At 41.6% G+C, this 23,704-nt stretch overlaps 1 protein-coding gene across 3 annotated transcripts in view; it reads left to right on the top strand.

The window, feature by feature from the left end:
- Nucleotides 1-23,704, top strand: part of P4HA2 (prolyl 4-hydroxylase subunit alpha 2) — a 149,679-nt gene that overhangs the window by 61,793 nt on the left and 64,182 nt on the right. For all 3 annotated transcript variants that reach the window (XM_040344641.1, XM_040344642.1, XM_040344643.1), the window contains exons 5-6: nt 13,675-13,812; nt 19,523-19,765. In XM_040344641.1, coding sequence (XP_040200575.1) covers nt 13,675-13,812; nt 19,523-19,765 — 381 coding nt within the window. The remainder of the gene's footprint in view (nt 1-13,674; nt 13,813-19,522; nt 19,766-23,704) is intronic.

Raw genomic sequence — 23,704 nt, 5'->3', positions numbered from 1 at the left:
TGGTAAGCCTAGTCAAAACATAGCCAAGGTTCGGTAGCCAAATCTGGTAGTCAGAACAAGCCAGGAAATCAGGAAGCCACAGATCACTGTAGTCAGATGCAGCAGACAGGATCAGGAACCAGAAGGGATGTCAGCCAGGCAAGTCTTCGACAGGAACACAACAGAGAGTCTCTAGATATGTTGACCAAGGCGAAGGCATGGAAGAAATAAACCAGGCAGTTTAAATAGCCAGGAGGGTCTGGCTGTGGGCTTGACTGACGAGCAGGAGATGATCAACAGGTGGGCCACTGTGGAACGATGAGTTCTGGTAATTAACCGACAGCTGAGCAACCTGAGCACAGAGAAGGAAGGACTGATAGCCCAGCCCTGACAATTGTACACATGAACACATGCTTCTCTTTTTAAATACGCAAAAATACACTACAAAACATATCATTGAATGTGTAAAAAAGGCAAAATGCATTTGCGTTTTTAAAAGGTATTGATGTAAATATTTATTTTATTCATTACAGGTACTTTATATAGCACTGTCAATTTACGTATCGCTTTACATATAATATATATAGTACATTTACATCAGTCCCTACACTCAAGGAGCTTACAGCGTAAGGTCCCTAAGGCTAGGTTCACACCAGAACAAGGTGCTGGAAACCTGTGATCCGTGTGCATCTCCTGCACCAAAGCCGAGTTCAGAACACACTGCAGTTGCGATCTGCAGCTGGTGTCACTGTTAATGACATCCCAAAGGTCGCAAACACAGTGCCAGAGTACAAAAGTACCATGCGGTCCAGTTGCAGGGCGTTTCCAAAAGTAGTGCATGCACTACCTTTTGGTGCAATTTTTGAGCCTATCCAAAATATATAACTTGCACATTAGTGCGCTGCACATTCCTGTGCGATTCATAGAGTGAACCAGAGCTAACTCACATTCATAAGTACACATACCAGGGCTAATTTAGAAACCAATTAACCTACCAGTGTTTCTTTTGAGTGTCGGAGAAAACCTGAGCACCTGGGGAAAACCCGCAAAAGTAGAACAAGCAAACTCTGTGCAGGTAGTGTTGTGGTTAAGATTTGAACTGACAGCCCTAGTGCTAACTATTGCTTAATAAAGAGACTCTGTGGCTAAAAAAAATAATAATAAAAAATACCAAGAAATAAAACCCCTGCAAAAAATGATTATAAATACTCCTTTGTCCCACGTTCCATTTCTTAAAGTGGATGTAAACCCAAAAATGTTTTTTTTTTTTTTTGATGTCACAATGTAGAGTATAAGATTTCCTATCATCTGTGCCCAGTCTAGCCACACAGGGTTAATCCAGCGCTGAGCAAGCCTCTTTTAATGTTCAGTGAAAATTAACAGAATTCCAGATAAAAACTTGCCAAATTATAAAGTCCGTTTCTCTGTTCTTGCTTTGTGTTACAGGTTATTTACATATCCTGGTAATATACAATGAACTTTGGATCACCTCATATTATGATAAACATAACATAACATATGATAAACATGTCCAAGCTCTAGATATGTAAATAACCTGTAACACAAAGCAAGAGCAGAGAAACAGACTTTATAATTTGGCAAGTTTTTATCTAGAATTCTGTTCATTTTCACTGAACATTAAAAGAGGATTGCTCAGCGCTGGATTAACTCTGTGTGGCAAGACTGGGCACAGATGATAGGGAATCTTATACTCTACATTGTGACATCAAAAAAAAAAATTTGGGGCGGTTTACATCCACTTTAAATCTTTGCTCAATTCAAGAGCTACTGCCTTCAGCAAAAAAAAATTAAACATGACTTTCAGTGTTAATTTTGATGTCAAATTTGGATTTACTTTTAGTCAGACTTTTGATTAAAATGTCATTTTAGTTTTGACGTGTTTTAGTCATCTGAATTTTTCGTCAATCATATTTTGGTTGACTAAAATCTCCAGTACATTGTAGATGACTAAAATTGAATGGGTTTAGTTAAATTGTAATGCATTATTTAAGCATTTCTATAGAATTGCCAATTTCATTATATACTCCTGGAGTAAAAAATCTAATAACATGTTATTAAGTATTGTATTAACCTCTTCACGCCCGTGCTATAGCCAAAAGATGGCTACAGCGTGGGCCTAAGTAAGTGAGACTCGACTGTTCACAGATCGGAGTAAGGCGCCTCATCAGTGCCCACCTGTGTCCATCAGTGCAGCCTCATCAGCACACTTCAATGAAGGAAAAAAAAAAACACAGCAGTTATTAAATACAACCAAAAGAAAGCTCTATTTGTGTGAAAAAAAAAATTATAAAAATATAATTTGGTTACAGTGTTGCATGACCTTGCAATTGTCATTCAAAGAGTTAACAGTGCCCAGTAAGCAAGTGGTTATGGTTTGAACATGCATTACAGACACAGATTTAGCCATTGTGATATATAACGTCTTTATGAAGAAATCCAAGCTTCATCAAAAACAAACAAACAAAAATATTACTTTTTTCTTTTTTGACAAACAGAAGTCCAACTTTAAAATATATAAAAAATAAACTTTATTGGCTTTAATGCCATTGCACATATTACCTGAATATTTTACCAACATTAAATGTTAAGAAAAAAAAATAGAAAAGCCCCTTTTCTTAGTTAAAAAAAATTTCAGCAGTATTGTATATATCCCCTAGTTATTCTTATGTGGCAGTGCAGTGTTATACCTTGTACACACGATCAGTTTTCCTGACAAGAAAAGTGCGATGTGAGGTTTTTGTCAGGAATTCCGACCACGTTCTTGACGTTCGGAATTTCAGACAAGATTAGTGTGACGTGTGTATGCAAGACAAATTTCAGCCGTTTTCCTGCTGAAAAAAAAACACGGTTTTCCTGTCGGAAAAACTGATCGTGTGTACGAGGCATTAAAGTGGATGTAAACCCTCTCCTATACCCAGTAAAGTTAACAGCCTCAGATGATGCAGAGAGATAAAACAAATCTCCCTACATAAGTTTTACATGTATATCGTCTCCCTCCACATAGGCAGAGGACCATAGAAACTTGCAGAGCTGTGCTGTGAGAAGACAAGCTCTCTGCTAATCTGTCTCAAAGTTACCTCCCTGAAACAAATTTCTAGCTGCTTTTATCTCCTATGTCGGAGAACTTGTCAGAATGCTGATAACAGAGAAATCAGGAAGACACGGGCTTCATTTCATTTTAGTCATAGTCTTTTGACTAAAATGCCATTTAAGTCCTATTTTAGTCATCTGAATTGTTATTTTTGTCTTATTTTAGTAGACCAAGATGGTCTTAATTTAGTTGACGGAAATTTTTTAGTCGAAAATTAACACTGGTGACCGGGTGTGCCAGATGTCTGTGGCTGCTACCACAATCACTGGTTTAATTCACCAGCCCCTACATTACTATGTCCTGTAGTTATGTTGGGGCCAGCAGATACAACCACAGTAGGAAAAAAAAACGGCAAAGTTATTGTGACAAAACCATAGCTGTGCAAGAAAAAAGTTTTGTCCTTTTCTTTTCTTTTTTTTTCTTGGGACATTGGCTTATTGCCTAATACTTTATTTGCAGTTCTAGCGTCTTTAGGTAATAGGTGTCTATGTAAGGACCAACACTTTTAGGCCTTGGCTATAATTTTCCAATTTTTGATTAAACCCTTTCAATTCTCATGTGATGAATAAAATCATGGTCAGTGGACAATTAATATTTGAAATGTCAGAAACATGGAAGAACGGTTCCTCCCTTCTGATCTGTTAGTTTTCCACTTCATATCCTCTTAAAAAACAATTCAGTGCACACCTGACATTCCTTTTTTGGATGCTCTCAACTTCTTATGCCTCGTACACCCGATCGGAATTTCCGATGGAAAGTCAGATGGACTTTTTCCATCGGAAATTCTGACCGTGTGTATGCCCATCAGAGTTTTTCCATTGGATATTCTGAGGAATTTCGTCGGAGTTTACATAGAGAATATGTTCTCTTTTACTCTGATGGACTTCCGTCGGAATTCCGATGTGAATTTGATCGGACAAAGGTCCGATCGTGTGTACGGGGCATTACTCCCTTCTCCTCCCCACTATTTTGGCAATGGACAGCTAACACAAATTCTCTTATGTTTTAAGTATGTCTTTACCTTTCCTGGTAATCCTGTATCGTATATGTCTTTTATAAAATAGTGCTCACTAATTCACTTAAAAAAAACTGTTGTAATGAACACAGTCACTTGTGATTTAAAAATGTTCAGCCACTTTTCTGGTCTGCATTTTTGGATGCAAAAATAAGATTGCTTCATGGTTTGCACACACCAAAATACTTGTTTCGTGGGCCTAGTATAGGAGAGTCGAAGAGAAATAAGTGAAATTATAGGCAGTGGTAACCAGTTTACATTTTTTTTTCTTCAATTTTATAGTTCTAATTTAGGAGTGGACTTTATCCAATTTTTATAGGTCATAATTTTTTTATTTTAATTATGTTTTTTAAAATGGTTTTATTAAATAATGCAAAATCTTTTCCTAAACCACTGTTTAGTTACCTATAAATATTAATGACCCAATTAGCCATTTGGCTGCTTCCGACAACTGCTGTCTGGACATCTTTATTTTAGGTAGCCCGGCCATAGAAAAGAGTTGATTGGCTAAGTTGGTACGGTACTTCTTTCCTATGAAGATCAGATTGACACTTGGCATGTTTCATTGCATAAGCATACGTACTCCGGCATTACATGAAAGCATGTTTATGCTCCAGTAGATTGCTAAACCATCTGATATGTTGCTAGTTTAACTTTGTGTGAAGGTTGCAAGGGAGAATGTGTGTGTATATCGTTTTATATTTTCAACATTTCACTATTTTTGACACCAGAACGATGTACATTTTTACAGCAACGCCTGCCAAGTAAATATCTAAGCTGAATACGTTCGTTCAAGTTAGGTGCAGGCTCTTCCTGTTACTGCTTTATTTTATCTTTAAGCTATAAATTGTGTTGTCTAAATTAATATATTAAAACTTTTGCAGCTGCTTGTGTAAACCTCTAGGCATGATGAAACGTGGATGTTTGCTTAAGCAGTTTCATCTGCCAAATAACCGTGGCAGTTAAGGATTTGCTAAATTGAAACTTGCTTTATGACAGGTTTTATATTTGTTTAGACTCTCAATTTTATCATCGCCACTTTTATATCTACTTCTGAGGTTCTTCAGCCTTCTACAAATGAAACTGTATGCCCACCCAAGATAACCCCCCCACTGCCAGCATCGCTCATATATTTTGCTAGTGCCCCAGGAGTTTGGACATCTTCTCTTCAGTTGTGCTGGAAAAAGTGTAATCTAATGTTTTTCTAGTGTTTTTTTTTCCTTCACTCTTCCTTAATCAAAACTATTTTCTACACCGTTGCAGCTATCCAATCTGAACCCAACTTTTCTAGACATTGCAGGACTAGCCTGGAAATGAACCTAGGACACTGGGCTTCTGTGTAAGGTGCTTTATATGCCCCTTTCTGATAAGACGTTAGCTGTGTAGTGTTTTTAAGGTCAAGAGCTGTTTGCATTGCCTCAGAGCTTGTCCTGTCTCTGATGGACCACTCTGTAAGCAGGTCGATCCAGCTGTGCACTGGGAACTACCTCATTCGTTTGGATCACTGGGCTCACTTAAAATTCCCACTTTCCACTGGTTTCTACTGGGAAGGAGTTAAGACTGGAGGACTGACCACTGGGGTCATCTGTTGGGTGGCATGTCCCACGTGCGCTTTGCCCTCTTTGCCACGTTTTACTCTGAGAAAGTATTTCCCCTCGCTGCTGCTTTTTAGTTTGGAATGAGCCACATGAAACTCCAGTCCTTCATCTTTTTCTACCTATTGCTTATATACTGTAACATTACTGACCTCCAGTCATCTGACCCTAACCTGCTACCAGCTGTCTGGGTTTTGTGAGTACCTGAGGCCTTGAATTATACTCTGAGCGATCACCACATGTCTTTTCTAGACACAGAGGGGGGTAGTTCCATTGCAATGGATGACCCCAGCTCATACTCCCCTAACTATTCAGAAACTTTTGTGACTTCTGAAGGTGCCAATGTCTGCAGTCTGGAATCCTGTTATCTTGTAATAAGAGTCTTAACTCATCATTCAAGACACTTGCTTTTGCACCTCTTTCACCTAGTTCCTTGCTGGCTCTGACCACAGAGTTTTTAAGAATGCTCTCATGCCTTCCCCTGCAGGTTCTATGCTTGCGTCCCTATCTGCTTCTGAGCCATTGGTCACAGAGACTATATCTGAGTTGCTCCAATCCCTACCTCATGAGATTATCCTTGAGGAGTCGCAGTCTTCCACTATAGCTCTAGAATTCAGAGACTCCTGGAGGATTAGCTTGCTGACCCCAGTCTTGAGTCTTTTAGAGCCCCTATAGCTAAAGCGACCTTCCCACTGCACCTGCCTTTCTAGGTCTTCCCCAGCCGGTTTCATTTTGACATGGAGGAGCAGTCCATACACCTTAGTGTGTTCCAGGACCTGAGTTACATTTGGAGGATGCCAGCTGCATGCCCCCTGATATCAGTTCAACTGCATGCTGAACAGGTTCATGTCCAGGTGCAGGAATGCTTGGATGACTCCCTAGATGCACCTAGATCTAGTCCTTTCCTCCAGAGTTTTTTTTTCTTCATCTGAGAGGGAGAGCTTTCTGGTGATCTCCTCCCTTGTTCTGAGAATTGACCCAGGTGAATAGTCTTGATTTTGGATATATTGTGGAATTTGGGGAGTCAGGAAAATTTCTAAATCTCATTCGTATGATGCTTGAGGCTAGGTAGGATTTTCCAGCAAGGTTTACCATAAAGCTTTGCCTTTGTTTTCTCCTTAAGTGGGACTAAAGCAGAGCATACGACGACCAAAAATCAACAGGTTCAGGAACCAGACAAATTTTGGTCCATGTGTACCACTGTCTGTACAGTCACCCCTGTCAAAATACAGTAGACCAGCTGAGAAGATTCCTTTATCAACATTGTTTGCGTTGATGCCGGCTTCTGATATATTTTTTTTAATTCATTTATTTATTTTTTAGTTCAGTCTGCTGATTCAGCAAAAAAACAAAAGTGTATATCCTGCTTTACATAGTTTCATATAATTAAAGCGGAAGTTCACCCTAAAAACAATTTTCTAACATTACATCGTGCTCGCTCTCGACATTGACGGTACGCTGATGTTTTTTTTTGCCGTACATACCGTTGTATCGCTATTTTCCCTGCCTGCTTCCGGGTAGTGGCTCCTGCGGGAGTGGGCGTTCCTATGCACAGGCTAAGTGATTGACGTGATGACAAAAGATTCCCTACGGCGCATAAGGCTCGTCACGAGTTGCCGAATGAAGCCGAACGTTAGCGCCGACTCGCAGTTCGGCTTCTTTCGGCAACTCATGATGCGCATTATGCGCCGTGGGAAAGCTTTTGTCATCACGTCAATCACTTAGCCTGTGCATAGGAACGCCCACACCCGAGGGAGCCACTACCCGGAAGCCGGCGGGGAAATTAGCGATACAACTGTATGTATGGCAAAAAAACAAAACAAACATCAGCATACTGTCAAAGTCGAGAGTGAGCACAATGTAATGTTAGAAAATTGTTTTTAGGGTGAACCTCCGCTTTAAGCTGTCCATACATGGTTTGAAATATGGCTGTTCCTACTGAACCAGCCAAATTGCCATCCAAATGGTGGGTACTGTGGTAGAACAGATGTCAATCTACTGATCAACTTATGTCCAACCAGCCGGTTGGAAAACGTTGTTTTGATCAGCACTCCATCCTGTAGACTACCACTAGAACCTGATCTGCTGACAACCTAGATTTACTGCGGTTCAGGGGGTCTGGGTATCAGCAAAATGGCAGCCTCCAGCAAGAAGAAGCAGGAAGGTTACTGGAGGAAACTGCTGCACAGGCTGTCACGTACCTGGTGATGGGAGCCCGATGTGCAGGGAGCGGCCTCTCGTAAGCCTCCGACTCAGGAGCCCCTGATAGAGTGGACAGGGGATCAAGTGTACAGAGGGGCACAAGTGCCTGGTAGTAGGCTGGGTAGTTTGCTGGAAGCAGAAGCAGGATGAAGCACTGAGGTCCTGGCAGGAAGCTGGCAGCAGGCTGGAAGCAACGGAGGCACTTGTGGAGCAGGAAGCAACAGGTCAGGCAAGCCGGGTCAACACAGATGAGCAGATCAGAGCCAAAGCAAAGTCCAAAAGGGGTAGTCAAGGTTCAGGCCGGGTCGGTATAACAGGCGGGCAAAGACAGAGCCAGGGGTTAAGCAGGTGCGGAGGTCAGACCTAGCCGGGGTCAGAGGCAGGTTGCAAACAAGAGAGGTCAGAGGAAGCCGGGTCAGGTAATCTGGAACAGCAAATACACAGGTGCAGATTATTCAGGAAAACGCTGTAGACAGGACAGCAAGTTGGTGAGGGATCAGGTTGTTTATATAGGGAATCCTTGGCGCCAAACACTGTCAACGTGCGCGCGCACCCTTACGCGCGCCACGAGCGCCACTGACGCGCGCGCAAGTGCGTTCCAACGCGCGCATGCGCGGGCAAGCGCGCACCAATGCGCACGCGCCGGGAACGGATTCTCCTGACAACGGAAGGTCGTCCATGACACAGGCTCATTTTGGTAGCATAATTATTTATGTGGAATGTATGTTTCTTGCTCAAGAACATCATTTTTTTTTATCGATTTTGTTAAGGGTAAAGCTCTGCTTTAATATGTACTGATAACCATATTGAGCTTTGTTTTTAGAACAAAGAGGGGAACGTGGAATTCCAGTTAGAGCATAGAAGGAAGAGAAGAAAAGAGGAGGAGGTGGGAAGGGGACAATGTCATACACGCAAGTGAGTGACCTATTGGAGTTAAGGAGTCTGAGGCCATGACTGTTGAGAAGCTTAGGCTTGTATTAACACCCTTTATTTAAACCACCACAAAACTTTGCCCCCCAAGAAGACACATAGACCACTTTAAGTTGGAAGTAGGGCAAGGCCACAGCTTTATTGAACATAGTATAATAACCTTCAAAATATCAGTAACCACATACAACAAATCGTATAGTCTAAGAGGCCTGTCTCCACCATCAGTGCGAAGCACGCATTAAACTGTCGCGTAATTAAACTTGAGGGCATAGCCCATAAAGTAATACCAACTGCTGGCAAGGTAAAACTGCAAGAAGCTGTGACAAAAAAACACAACGGGCGGGTGGGTGTTCAACTCGTGTGACGTCCAATTCTCCCGAGAGTAGTGGGGCGTGCCTCTGCGTAGCCTTTTGTAGAGTTCCGGCTCCACCCAGTCCCCTTGTGCCATTGTAGCCAATCCCAAAGGAGCCACTTCGACTCACTGATTATGTTGACGCCCCGCTTAGTTGCCAAGCATCCAGCAGTCAAGGTTCCCTTTCCTTAGAGCAGGGCGGGTCAAGGGGCCTTCATTACCTGTGGATAGAGATATGTGGTTTTGTTATATTGTCAGTTTTCATGAGGTCCTGATTTTCTGTTCTGTATTATGTAGGGTAGAGATAAGATCTCCCATGAGTAAATACCAGGTATTTCTAGTAAATGTGTATGTATCTGTTTTGAGAAAAGCAGAATTACAGGCCTTTTATGCATTTACTTATCAGTATTTATTACAGGCACTTGTATAGCGCTGTCAATTTACGCAGCGGTTTTTACATATACATTGTAAATTCACATCAGTTCCTGCCCTCAAGGAGCCTACAATCTAAGGTCCTTTATTCACATCCATACATGCACATACTAGGACCAGTTTAGACAGGAGCCAAATAACCTATAAGCATGTATTTTGGAGTGTGGGAGGTTAGCAAATGAATAGTAAGAGCCTTTGTATTTCGAGATGGGTCTCTCTGTCAGGTGGAGAAGACAAGCTGCAGGGTTTTTTCTTAGGTCTACTGAGGTTAGATGTCTTATTGTGTCAGTCAAATCTTTCCAGAAGGGTTGGAGTTTGGAACACTGCCAGAAAATATGGAATATCTTGCCTGGAGTATTGCTACATCGCCAGCGAGAGTTGGACTGTTCATTTTGTCTAATACAGACAGTACTTTATGCCACCTAGTAAGGATCGTGTATTCTAGCTGTTGGAATCTATTTGCTATAGACACTTTGTGAAAAAGGTGTAATATTTTCTCCCTTTTGTTAAGGGGTCAATTGGAGCTCTAGCTCCAATTCATACTTTTTGGAGGATGGTGGTGAGACTTTATGTGATTAGAGACCCACTTTGTTTCCACATATTTACAATGGTACAATACATGACATAATTCGAACAGTAAAGCTGTAAAATATTAATCCCCAAAACTAAAAATTTATGGTTTGCCTACTAGGGCAATTCGGTCAATTTTCACATATGTTAAAATCGAAAAAATTTTCTTGTTAGAAAATTACTTCGAACCCCTGAACATTAAATATTTTCTGATATATTCTGAATGGTGGCAGTTTTTTTTTATGTCGCATGATACACAGGTGTATTATTAAACACAAGTAGAAACCAAACAATGTCAATATTTAAAATTGTGCACGCCTTCGACTTGGCAATAAATTGTTACCTAAAACTCTAATGCCCCGTACACACCATCACTTTATGTGATGAAAAAAAACGACATTTTCTGTGAAGTAAAAAACGACGTTTTTGAAACTTCAATTTTCAAAGACGAAGTTGCCTACACACCATCGTTTTTCTCACAATGTTCTAGCAAAGCGAGGTTACGTTCTCACCACTTTTTCCATTGAAGCTCGCTTCTGGGCATGCGCGGGTGTAAAAACGTCTTTTAAAACGATGTTTTTTGCTACACACGGTCAATTTCTGTGAAGTAAAAAACGACGTTTTGAAAAACGACACATAAAATTGAAGCATGCTTCAATTTTTTTTGGCCGTGTTTTTACAAGACATAAAACGAAGTTTTCCCCCACACACGGTCAATTAAAGTGACGTTTTTAAAAACGTCATTTTTTTTCATCACATAAAGTGATGGTGTGTACCGGGCATAAGGCCTCGTAAACACGACCGAGTTTCTCGGCAAAAACCAGCAAGAAACTTGCCTGGAGATATTTTTTTTCCGAGGAAATCGGTCGTGTGTACATTTTCGTCGAGGAAACTGTCAAGAAACTCGACAAGCCAAAAAGAGAGCATGTTCTCCTTGACGGGAATGGAGAAAATTGGCTTGTCGAGTTCCTCGACAGCCTAACAAGGAACTCGACGAGGAAAACGATGTGTTTCGCCCGTCGAGTTCCTCGGTCGTGTGTACGAGGCTTCACTCACTCACTCTGTGGCGATACCTCACATATGTGATGTAATCATAGTTCACATATGCATACTGGACCTATGTTAATGTTTGCATTTGTAAGGGGAGGAGGAGGTCCCTATTTATTTAAATCTTCTTTTTTTTTTTTTCATGCAACTTAATTGCTATCACAAGGGATGAACAAGACCCCTTGTGATAGTTTTGGTCAGTGACAGGCTATCAGTCTATATCTCCCCTGCCCATTAGAGCATCTGATCAAATACAGCCAGGAAAAGACAGCTGTGAAGCTGGAAGGGTCAAAATCCTTGTCGCTTCTCCAGAGGAGATTGGAGATCGTCCATCTCCTCTGTGGGCAGCTGACCAGATGGCAGCGGTGCAGGCTCTTCCATTCCAATGCTGCGGTCAGGGAAAGGGACAGGCCTTCCGAGCGATGTAAAAGTACTTAGGCAGCTGTAAAAAAAAAATGCTTAATGTAGTGGTTGCATAGATTTTATGATTTTTCTGATTTATTTTTCAACTGGTGATCTGGTCAGTAACATACTTCCTGTTTTAAGGTGTCTCTTTTCTATTGGAGAAGCAACAGAGACCCCTTTGGACCAGTTGCATTGTCCGTCTGGGAGGAGGGTAGTGTTCAATGCAGCAATAGATTTTTTATTGATTTTTTTTTTTTATTATTGATTTTCACAATAGATAGTACAGTAAAGGTTGGAGTTTGTACAAACCAAAACACCAGGTATACAAAGTGTTAACACAAGACAGGTCATGACGGTAAAAGTATATCTAATCATATGCAGGCTCTTCCTAATGCAATATGAAATGGTGTCGTAGTGAGCTAGAACCTGTCACCCCCTATGGGTTCACCCTGTGAGGAGGCATTGAGACATACATTAGTAAGAGGCCTGCCCCTAACCCTAAAGAAGGGCTGGGAAGCTCTTTCACATCAAAGCTACTTGTGTTTATTGGAATTAGTTGGCAAACAAACTTATAAACACATGCATAAGGAGTAGCTCTAAGCACATTTACAAGCTGTTCTCGGCATACATAGTCCTACAGTTGTCTCCCATAGGTTGGGGTAAACATCAGTATCACCACCACTGGAGGGCGAACCCTTTACATTTTTCTGTCATGCAGCAGTTGATTTAGATGGACTTGACTAACATGTTTTTAAGTAGTTAGAGTTTTTTTTTCCCTTTTTGGGATAAAGGTTTTATAAAAATGAATAAAAACTGATCATTGTAAGCTCCCCTGTCAGTATTAAATGTTTTTTTTCAACAGGCTAAACGTCCATTTTTTTTTTGCTGGACAGCTTTAATGGAAGTTAAAATAAATAATATACTTACTGGCCAGATCACAGGTTAAAAATAAGGAAAAAAATCCTTAAAAAAAAAAAGAATTCAGCTAAAAAACTGTAAATTTAACTAATTATGCTCGCAATCCAAGGTTTTACTGTATATAGATTTCGTTTTTTGGGGTTTAATACTGCTTTAAAAGTGGTTTTAAATGATTGTGTTTAAAAAAAAAAATACATTTAATTTATACTGCTCTGCACTGTGCAGTGGAATTGCACAGAGCTGCCATGAAGCTCCTTTTTTTAGGTGAGTGTCTCTATAGAAAGTGGCTTTCTATTGGGGCACTTGTATGGGCTTACTCCTGAGCCTCGTCACTGCTTTTAATCAACAGCAGCGAAAGCCAATGGTTCCTGCTGCCTCAGCCAAGCCTGTGAGACCAGGAAGTGAGGGGAGAGAAGGGCTACACCTAAGCACAGCGCTTGCTCAAATGGGAGCTCAGCTAAGTAAATGGTGTTGAGGGGGGTGGGGGTTGTTAAGGGCAGGGCTTTTTTTCTCTCAGAAAATAGGTGCAGGAACCCCCCCCCCCCCCCCAAAAAAAAAAACCTTCACAAACACCCTCCAAACCTCATCACATAGTGGGTTAATAGTGTGGTCAAGTTTCACTAACAGTGGAAGGATCTTAAGGGGCATTAAACACCAGGAGGGCATTACAGAGTGCAGAGTTGGGGTGTTGGGGATACACACAGAGTTCTGCCGCGGAAAGCGGTTGTGTGTACGAGGCCTAACACTGTAGGTGACTTCTGTGTTTACAAGTGATAGTGGTAGGCAGGGAGCAGAGGGCCTGAGCCAGAGGTGGTGGGACTGAGTTCCACCAAGTTCAAGCTGAAAAAAAGCCCTGGTAAAGGGGGTATACTGATGCCTAAACATTTTTTTACCTTAATGCACAGAATGCATTAAGGTAATGTATTGGCTTTATAACTACTTTCAACTGTTTGGCAGTGTTTTTTTAAGAATGGCTTTTAAATCTGTTTTTTTTTTCTGTTCTCTAAGCAGGTTCACAAATTACTATATCTGTAGCTGTGTCGTTGCACGTACTCCACATGGGGAGACAGCCACATGGGTGTGAGTGATTCATTATTGTGTCTCTGTTGGCTTTCAGGCTTTATTGCAAACCTCACTTTTCAAAGGGAATTCTTTCCAAGTGAAGAAGATGAAACTGGAGCAGCTAAAGCACTAATGCGCCTCCAAGACACTTACAAACTGGATCCTGATGTTATAGCAAAAGGAATATTGCCAGGTTAGTGCAACCCATGTTTATCCTCATAATGTTCAACACATGTTCCTATTCAAGGCTTGCTAAGCATTCATATGGTCTTAAAGCTAAATATCAAGCAAAAAAGCTAAATACATAGCTACATTTAGGTCATTTTATTTTTCAAAGGATTTATGGTTCTGTTCAGCTAGTGTTGTGACCCATGCATCCCTTCCAGACAGTATAACAGGGTGCTGAACTCCCTGAGCGTCTCTGAAGGCTGCACTTCGATTAAAATGGTAGTAAAACTCTCATTTGTGATTTTTACCTATAGGTATAATAAAGCTTACCTGTAGGTAAAATGAATATCTCCCAAACTGTTTACGAGATATACAGACGAGCAGCAGCCAGTGATGTCACTGGCGTATGCGCTTTAAAAGAATGGCATAGCCCTGGCATTCCTTCAGAGCTATGTTCCACGATCGTGTCTCATGCACGGTAGTGACGTCATCACGGCTTGTCCCATCAGGCGGCCGGAGTCCCTGGGTGTTAATGGAAGCACGTTGTTGCCGCTGCAGGGCTTTGTTTCAAGGTAAGTTTCTCATCATGTGCTAGTATGCGGTGCATAGTAACATATTATGATATTGCTTTGCAGGAGCAATCTTTTTTTTTTCTCACAAGACTCTACTACCGTTTTAAGCCATAAACAGCCTAGGACTGTGATGGCGAACCTTGGCACCCCAGATGTTTGGTAACTACATTTACCATGATGCTCCACTACAATGCAGAGTGCATGAGCATCATGGGAAATGTAGTTTCTAAACATCTGGGGTGCCAAAGTTCGACATCCACAGGCATCAGTCTGGGATTTAACAATGAAGGAAAAAATGTATATTTATGAGTTCAACATACAATCTTCCCAGGGTTTAACAAGAAACAGACAGATTAACTTACAGTGTTGCTCCTCCCTCTTCCTATGCTGCTGCGCAGGAGACAAGATTCATCCACATGTATTTATGTATGTATGTGTATGTGTGTGTGTGTGTGTGTATATATATATATATATATATATATATATATATATAATTTTTTTTTATATTGCATCCATACCTAGATTAAAAATATAAATATGCAAATGTATACCTAATGTCAGCTTAAAGGGCCATTAACCCTTCCAAGTATCGGTATGAAGGTGCATTGCATGTTAACTCGTTGTTTGTGTCTTGTACAGTAAGTGGGTCCAGCCATGCAATATTAAAATCTAATAACTATTGCATCACCATTGAAAGCTTGGTACATTGCCTAATAAATTTACTTTAACATAATATAACTCAAATTAAAAAAATCCAATTGCCTTCAAAAGTCACCTAATTAGTAAATAAAGTCCACCAGTGTGTAACAGAATCTCAGTATAAATACAGCTGTTCTGTGAAGCCCTTAGAGGTTTGTTAGAAAACCCTTAGTGAACAAACAGCGTCAGGAAGGCCAATGAACACACCAGACAGGTCAGGGATAAAGTTTTGCCGAAGTTTAAAGCAGGGTTAGTTTATAAAAAAAATCCCAAGGTTTGAACATCTGACGGAGTACTGTTCAATCCATCATCCGAAAATAGAAAGAGTATGGCACAACTGAAAACCTAACTGACCTAAACTGACAGGCCAGGCAAGGAGAGCAATAACCAGAGAAGCAGTCACGAGGTAACTCTGGAGAAGCTGCAGAAAGTGTGGCGTACATTTGTATTCACTCCGCCCCCTGAAGCTTAGTCATGGGGATCATGTTTCATGTTTTTCATGTTTCGCGGTGGGCATGGTAATGTTCAGTGTTCGTTTTCCACCATACATAGTTTTGCACCCTGCTCCTGATCACCAGGCGCTATGTTTAAATTTAGTGGGTGTCTGAGCTGGTAGTTAGCCCAGACTGATGATTAAGGTTAAATCAGCCTCTGTTCCAGCTATGGCTGTGCTTGGAGGGTTTTCCCATTGTTTGTCTGTAGGTGGCGTTACCACCACAGGCCAATGTTGGAACACAGGCAAGCCAGAGTGTATTGGGTGTTTTTCCCCGGGAACAGCCCAGTGGGAGTGGACTCCCCGCTGGGCATGCTGGAGAAGGATATTTAAGGGGCAGACGCCATTTTCTCAGGGCTCTTTGCCTCGTGGCCCTCCTTGCTCGAGGTATGTGATGGTCCATTTTCAGCCCCCGGGACCACGTTGGCCCGAAGCTGCATTTCCACCGGGTAGGCCCAGTTGTCTTGCCTGCACTTTGAAGGTGATCCTGTGCTGTCTGTCCTGCGGGAGGAAGTCACTCAATGGCAGAAACCATGGGAGGACCTGTCCTGGGGAGGACCAAGCGGAAAGCTGGTATCTCGGGAGAGGCCTGGTAACTTTATTGGAGGATGCACTGTATTCTATGATGCCTTAAGCCCTGTACACATGATCGGTTTGTCCGATGAAAACGGACCGATGGACTGGGCCCCATCAGTTTGTTTTCCATCGGTGAAAAAAAATAGAACATGTTTGAAATCCGGGTACTAAATCCTGTGGCAGAAGATTCTGGAACAGTTTTTTTCTTCCTTCAATGAAAGGTCTGTGGCAGAGACTGTATTCTATTCTATTTATCCTATTCTATCATCCCGGCTGCTAGGCCAGTGAGAGTGGCCTATGCGGGTGAGCAATACCCACTCTGAGGGAAGTGGTGAGTGTGACTTTTGAAACTCCGAAGTTCCCCAGTGATCTGCATCATGTGCCTGAACCTTCCCCTGACCCTCCATCCATCTACCTATAACAGTTTGTGTGAAATAAAACCTGACAGAAAAAGGGATTTACAACTTGTGTGGACATTGAAGTTTCTTAGACTCTCATCTCATCCCCTAGACAACGAAGAGCGAGGTAACATGCAAGGCCCATTTTTAAACCAGCAGCTCCTACAAGGGCATTTTGCTTTTAGGCCAACAAGTTAAATTTTGGTCTCATCTGACCAGAGCACCTTCTTCCACATGTTTGCTGTGTCCCCCACATGGCTTCTCACAAACTGCAAATGGTACTTCTTATGGCTTTCTTTCAACAATGGCTTTCTTCTTGCCACTCTTCCATAAAGGCCAGATTTGTGATGTGCACGAATAATAGTTGTCATGTGAACAGATTCTTCCAGCTGAGCTGTGGATCTCTGCAGCTCCTCCAGAGTTACCATCTTGGCTTGGTGACACCGGAGGGGGGAGGGTTCCGAAAAGCAGAGGTTCACTTTTTGTGTGGACCTCCGCTTTAACTCAACCCATTCAACTGAATCGGGCTTTGCAGCAACTGTGTGCAATGCACAATGGCTTCAGCATAGTGGCATGGGATTTTAGAGGTTAAAAACAGGTGGTGAGGAAAAAACATAATGCTTCTTCACCACCTGTCAAATACTTCTAAGAAATAATCCACTGTGGATTACTCTTCAGAGTACTCTGCAACTTTGTTTACACTTGTGGTTGGGGGACAGTAATAAAAAGAGATTAAGCTATGTTTTTACTGCTACTCAACTGTTCCTCTTAAGTTGCAAAGACAGCAAAGGGAGGATGTGCACAAGCAGCAGTCAAAATTCTTTGCATCAGTGTGGCAACAATTGTTTGCACTGGTGGGTTCAGCGAGCGAGCTGTAATGCCTGCTGAAGCTGGCCCATCCAAGTGAATGGGGGTTTCCTGCATCCCTGTGCAATGCATTCAGTTGGAGGGTGTTGCTGTAGGGTTTAACCACTTCTCCACCGAGGACGTCATATGACGTCCTCGACTTTGTGCGGTGATATCTGAATGATGCCTGCAGCTACAGGCATCATTCAGATATCACTGTTTTCCTCCTGGTGATTCTGTGCACGATAAGAACGATCATAGCGGCAGTTCTGCCGCTTGATCGTTCTTATAGGTGGCCATCGGGGGCCCGGAGAACGAATCGGCTGGCACCGGAGAACGACGACATAGGACCAGTCATCTCTATGACCGTTGGAAGCCCAGGCGCGACGTTGTAACGTCACACCTGGGTACCCGGAAGTAAACAAAGCCGCAATCGCGGCTGTCGGCATGAGATCGGTAATTTTTTTTTCACAATCTCATGCTTTCAAGCCTGGAGGAGAGATTTGGGGTCTTATTGACCCTGCATCTCTCCATAAAGAGGTCCTGTCACAATGATTCATATTACAAGGGATGTTTACATTCCTTGTAATAGGAATAAAAGTGATCAAAAAAATAAAAATAAAAAAAAAGTGTAAAAATAAAAAGAATTAAGTAAAATAAATAAAAAATAAAAATGTAAAACGCCCCTGTCCCCGGTAGCTTGCGCTCAGAAGCGAACATGCATGTAAGTCCCGCCCACATATGTAAACACCGTTCAAACCCCACATGTGAGGTATCGCCGCATGCATTAGAGCATGTGCAACAATTCTAGCACTAGACCTTCTCTGTAACTCGAAAATAGTAACCTGTAAAAAAATTAAATCGTTGCCTATGGAGATTTTTAAGTACCGAAGTTTTGTCGCGATTCCATGAGTGTGCACAATTTTAAAGCGTGACATGTTAGGTATTTATTTACTCAGCGTAACATCATCTTTCACATTATACAAAGAAATTGGGCTTACTTTACTGTTTTGTTATTTTTTATTTCATGAAACCGTTTTTTCCCCCCAAAAAAGGCGTTTGAAAAATGATTGCACAAATACCGTGCGAGATAAAAAGTTGCAATGACCGCCATTTTATTCCCTAGGGTGTCTGCTAAAAAAAAATATATAATGTTTGGGGGTTCTGATTAATTTCCTAGCATAAAAAAATATGATTTTTACATGAAGGAGAGAAGTGCCCGAATAGTGATATAACACCTCCTCACTGCCTGTCACATTCCCTCTGAGGAGAGTCTATCTATCTATATTTGACCATTTTTTGAGAATGCTAGTTGGCTTGCTGTTATGCTGATCTTCTGGCTTCAATATTCTAGTCACTATTGAAGTTGAGGGGAAAAAAATCACCAATTCCACCATTAGGGGTACCCGGGACGGGAAGGACCCACCCGACCGACTGATCCCTTAGCCCACATCTCTACCTCCTTCTCTCCTACTAGCCAGGGGTAAGGCCTTAATCTTCTGATACTCAGCCCACTGTGAAACGCCAAATGGGGCCTTGTTGCTGACACTATGTTTTGTTTGACACATGTTTCTGATGTTGCCTTTTGTCATGCCGTTGTTATGTTGTGCCTACATTTTTGATTTGAAAATTAAAAATCTATTGAAAGTAAAAGTCACCAATTCCTATCAGCATGCTTGTTTGGGGTCGCTGAGATCAAAAATGACCAGTTTCCTTTTTATGCTTGTTTTGTCCCAAGGGCCTTTGTATGGTTTAGTACATGAGTCTTCAAACTACGGCCCTCCAGTTGTTTAGGAACTATAATTCCCATCATGCCTAGTCATGTCTGTGAATGTTAGTGTGTTACAATGCCTCATGGGATGTGTAGTTCTACAACAGCTGGATGGCCGTAGTTTGAGGATCCCTGGTTTAGTATATGTGGCTACCCACAAGAGGTTTGTTTGCAATAATCACTGTTCCTCTTTTTTTCTGCATTGCAAATACATACAAATGTAATATATAGTGAAAATCATGCTGTATGTGACATGCTTACACACGTACAGAACAGCCGTGTTCAATGAAATTACTTTAAAACCTTGCCAACCCTATGTTCATATTGGCTAAGGCCAAGTTATTTATTGTGTCTGCTTTTGATTGTCTTTTTTATTTTAGGAACAAAATATGTTTCATCTTTATCTGTGGATGATTGCTTTGGTATGGGAAAAATAGCTTACCACGAGAGTGACTATTATCATACTGTACTATGGATGCAAGAAGCTCTTAAACTGTTGGATGAAGGGGAAGAATCGGTCACCATTTCTATAGCGGGTGTTCTAGACTACCTCAGTTACACAGTCTTTCAGCTCGGCGATATCCACAGAGCAGTGGAGCTTACCAGAAGACTGCTAGCGCTGGGTAGGTAAAAGTACTTCATGCATTTGTAGTCTATGAATTTTCTACCAAAGATATTTGCCTTGCTATCAACTATATATTATGACCTACCCATACGTTCACAGAATGGCATAGGTGGATTATCATTGGTCAGTGACAACTAGTCGGGTACTTCAAGTAACAACCTGAGTATTTTAAATAAGTCTTCAGATGACCAGAAAAGCTTAAATCTGTTGCCTGATGTACTTCAAGTGGAAGTAAACCCATGCATAAAACAGTTTCATTTCCGGCACGTGTCGGAAATGTAACACTCTCGTTGGTTGTGCTCTCAACCAAACTGTCAAACCATCCAATCGCTGGTGTCATAAATGATCACATGTGCAGCATCATAGCACTTGTAGATTAAACAGAGGCAAAGATGGCAGCTTCCTTGGCTGAAAACGATAGGGGGGTTTATTTACACTTTAAAACATCTATTACTTGACTCCTAGATATTTTTTATTCCCAAACACAACACGTGTACGAGAATAATTTTCTTCCCATTATGTAGGTCTAACGCTTAAGAATTCAATGCATCACTGATCATAGTAAGTATATACAATTTTAGGTTCGGAAGCAAGCAGAACTCTAATGCCTCGTACACACAACCATTTTTCCCGGCAGGAAAAATGCAATGAGAGCTTTTGGCTGAGAATCCCAGCCGTGTGAATGCTCCATCACAGTTTTCCCGACAGGAAAACTGCAAAAAAAAAAAAAAAAAGAGAACATGTTTTCTTTTTTCCTGGCGGGAAAACCGGTCGCGTGTATGCTTTTCCAAGGGGGAAAAAACGTGCATTCTCAGAATCAAGTATGAGACGGGAGCGCTTTTTCTGTTAAAACTAGCGTTTGTAATGAAGATGGCACATTTGCCACACGCTGTAACAGACTGAAAAGCACAAGGCTGAAAAACGCGAATCGTCTCTCGCCAAACTTTTACTAACACGAGGATCAGCAAAAGCAGCCCAAAGGGTGGTGCCATTTGAATGGAACTTCCCCTTTATAGTCCCGTCGTATGTGGTGTACGTCACCGTGCTTTGGACGGACGGTATTTGGCCTGAACATGTGTATGCAAGGCAGGCTTGAGAGGAATCCCGTCAGGAAAAACTTTGTTTTTTTTCCTGACAAGAAAAACGGTTGTGTGTACAGGGCATAAGGCTACTTTCACACTGGGGTAACGCGCCGCTAGTATTAGTGTTCGTCGTTTTAGTAGCGCTTTTCGGGCACTAGTGGGACACTTTTAACCCCCGCTAGCGGCCGAAGAAGTGGTTAATACCACCCTTGTACGGCCGCTGCCGAAGGACTTTGCAGGCACTTTGACATTCATTTGACATTCATTTCAATGGGCAGGGGCGCTTTAGGATGCTGCTTGCAGGACTTTTTCTAGCCTCCGCCTCCTCCTCTAAAACGGGCACCGCACCTTCTGATTTCGGGCTGCGATTTACATTGACATCGGCGCAGAAACCCCCACAGATGTCCCTGAAATCGCATCTGAAATCAGGACCGACATGCGGGAGTGAAATCACCCGGCTTCATTCCTGCAGCTCAGTGTGAACCTGGGCTTAAACCTGAAAGTTGATTGGTCTCTATGCAGAGCTACACCAGATTTTGCACTCTCCAGTTTTAGTAAATTAACCCCAATGACTGCTCTGTCTGTGTCAGCGGGAGGAGGATTGCTGCTGATCTTTTCTACCTGATATACAAATATAGCAGAATACATTTTGGTCTTCATTTATGAAAACCAAAGATAAGAAAAATGTTTTTCAAATTTCTGTAGAAAAATGAAAACCCGCAGTGGTTAACCACTTGAGCTCCTGAAGAATTTACCCTCTTTATGACCAGGTCATTTTTTGCTATTTAGCTCTAAACTACTTTAATGGGTAATTGCGCAGTCATGCAACGCTGTACCCAAACCAAATTTATATCATTTTTTTCACACAAATAGAGCTTTCTAAAATTAAAGGATTTACTTTCTGCTACAAAACATATCCAATAAAATATATATACATGTCTATGTGTGTGTGTGTGTGTGTGTATATGTGTAATATATATGCACACACACACAGGACTTTTTTTTATTTAACCACTTAAGGACCAAGCCTGTTTTTCAGATTTGGCGTTTACAAGATTAAAACTGTTTGTTTGTTTGTTTTTTTTGCTAGAAGATTACTTAAAACCCCCAAACATTATATATATTTTTTCTAACACCCTAGAAAATAAAATGGCGGTCATTGCAATACTTTTTGTCACACCGTATTTGCGCAGCCGTCTTACAAGTGCACTTTTTTTGGAAAAAATTCACTTCTTTGTATTAAAAAATAAGACAACAGTAAAGTTAGCCCATTTTTTTTATATATTGTGAAAGATAATGTTACGCCGAGTAAAATTATACCCAACATGTCACGCTTCAAAATTGCGCCCGCTCGTGGAATGGCGTCAAACTTTTACCCTTAAAAATCTCCATGGGTGATGTTTAAAAAAATTCTATAGGTTGCATCTTTTGAGCTACAGAGGAGGTCTAGGGCTAGAATTATTGCTCTCACTCTAACGATCGCGGTGATACCTCACTTGTGTGGTTTGAACACCGTTTTCATATGCAGGCGCTACTCACGTATGCGTTCGCTCCTGCTCGCAAGCTCGTCGGGACGGGCCAATTTAAAAAAATGTTTTTGGAGTTTTCTTATTTATTTTATAAATTTTTACACACAAAAAAAAAATGGATCACTTTTATTCCTATTACAAGAAATGTAAACATCCCTTGTAATAGAAAAAAAGCATGACAGGCCCTCTTAAATATGAGATCTGGGGTCAAAAAGACCTCAGATCTTCTATTTAGACTAAAATGCAAAAAAAAAGAAAAAATTTGTCATTTGAAAAAATGACAAGAAAATATTGCTTTAAGAAGCATGGGCAAAAGAATAATAATAAAAAAAAAAAAGAAGCATGGGCAGAAGTGACGTTTTGACGCGGAGACCGCGGTTATCGTTGAAAGGACCGCTCACTGAAAATATGGATATCTCGGTTGTGGCAGCAGCTGCTACTGTTACCGAGATATCCAACTTTAAAAAAATGATGTATATATACAGTGAGCGGTCCTTAAAGTGGAGGTTCACCCTCAAAAAAAATTCTGACATCACATGGAGTCGAGCCATCCTACCGACGGAATTCCGTTTTTTTTTTTTTTTTTTCTCAGCACATACCTCGTTATCACGATTTTCACCCCCCGGCAATCCCGCGGGACTGGGCGTTCCCAAGCACTGCCTATGATTGACAGGCTTCCGAGCGGCGCATACTGTGCGTCACAGGTTGCCGAAAAAAACAGAACGTCGTTGCGGCTCTATACGGCGCCTGCGCACCGACGTTCGGGTTCTGTCGGCAACCTGTGAGGCGCAGTATGCGCCGTTCGGACCCTGTCAATCACAGGCAGTGCTTGGGAACGCCCAGTCCCATGGGATTGCTCGACTCCATGTGATGTCAGAATTTTTTTTGAGGGTGAACCTCCACTTTAAGTGGTTAAATACAACTAATGATGGTAATCAGCGACTTTTATAATGGGAATCTGACACTAACTGACGCTGGGGGGGGGGGGGGACTGACTAACTGCCACAGACATCACCAGTGACATTATTACACTGATCACTGATCATATTATACACTATCATTGTACTAATGACAGTGGCTGGGAAGGGGTTAACGTCTAGGGTGATCAAGGGGTTAAATGTATGCCTAACTATGTGTAATATGTGTAAAGTGTGCTGCTTTTACTAATAGATCTTAGTTTCTCAGGGATGAGAAACGGAGCGATCATTCCCTCTGTATGGAGCTGTGTTGATTGTTAAAACAGAGCTGTGATTGTACACAGCCGATCAGCAGGTCGCTGCCATGAATCTTGGCTGGGACCTGCTGACAGGCTCCTGCTGTGTATAG

This window comes from Rana temporaria, chromosome 3, assembly GCF_905171775.1.
Source record: "Rana temporaria chromosome 3, aRanTem1.1, whole genome shotgun sequence".
NCBI classification, from domain to species: Eukaryota; Metazoa; Chordata; class Amphibia; order Anura; family Ranidae; genus Rana; species Rana temporaria.
This window is presented reverse-complemented; position numbering and strand designations above follow the sequence as displayed.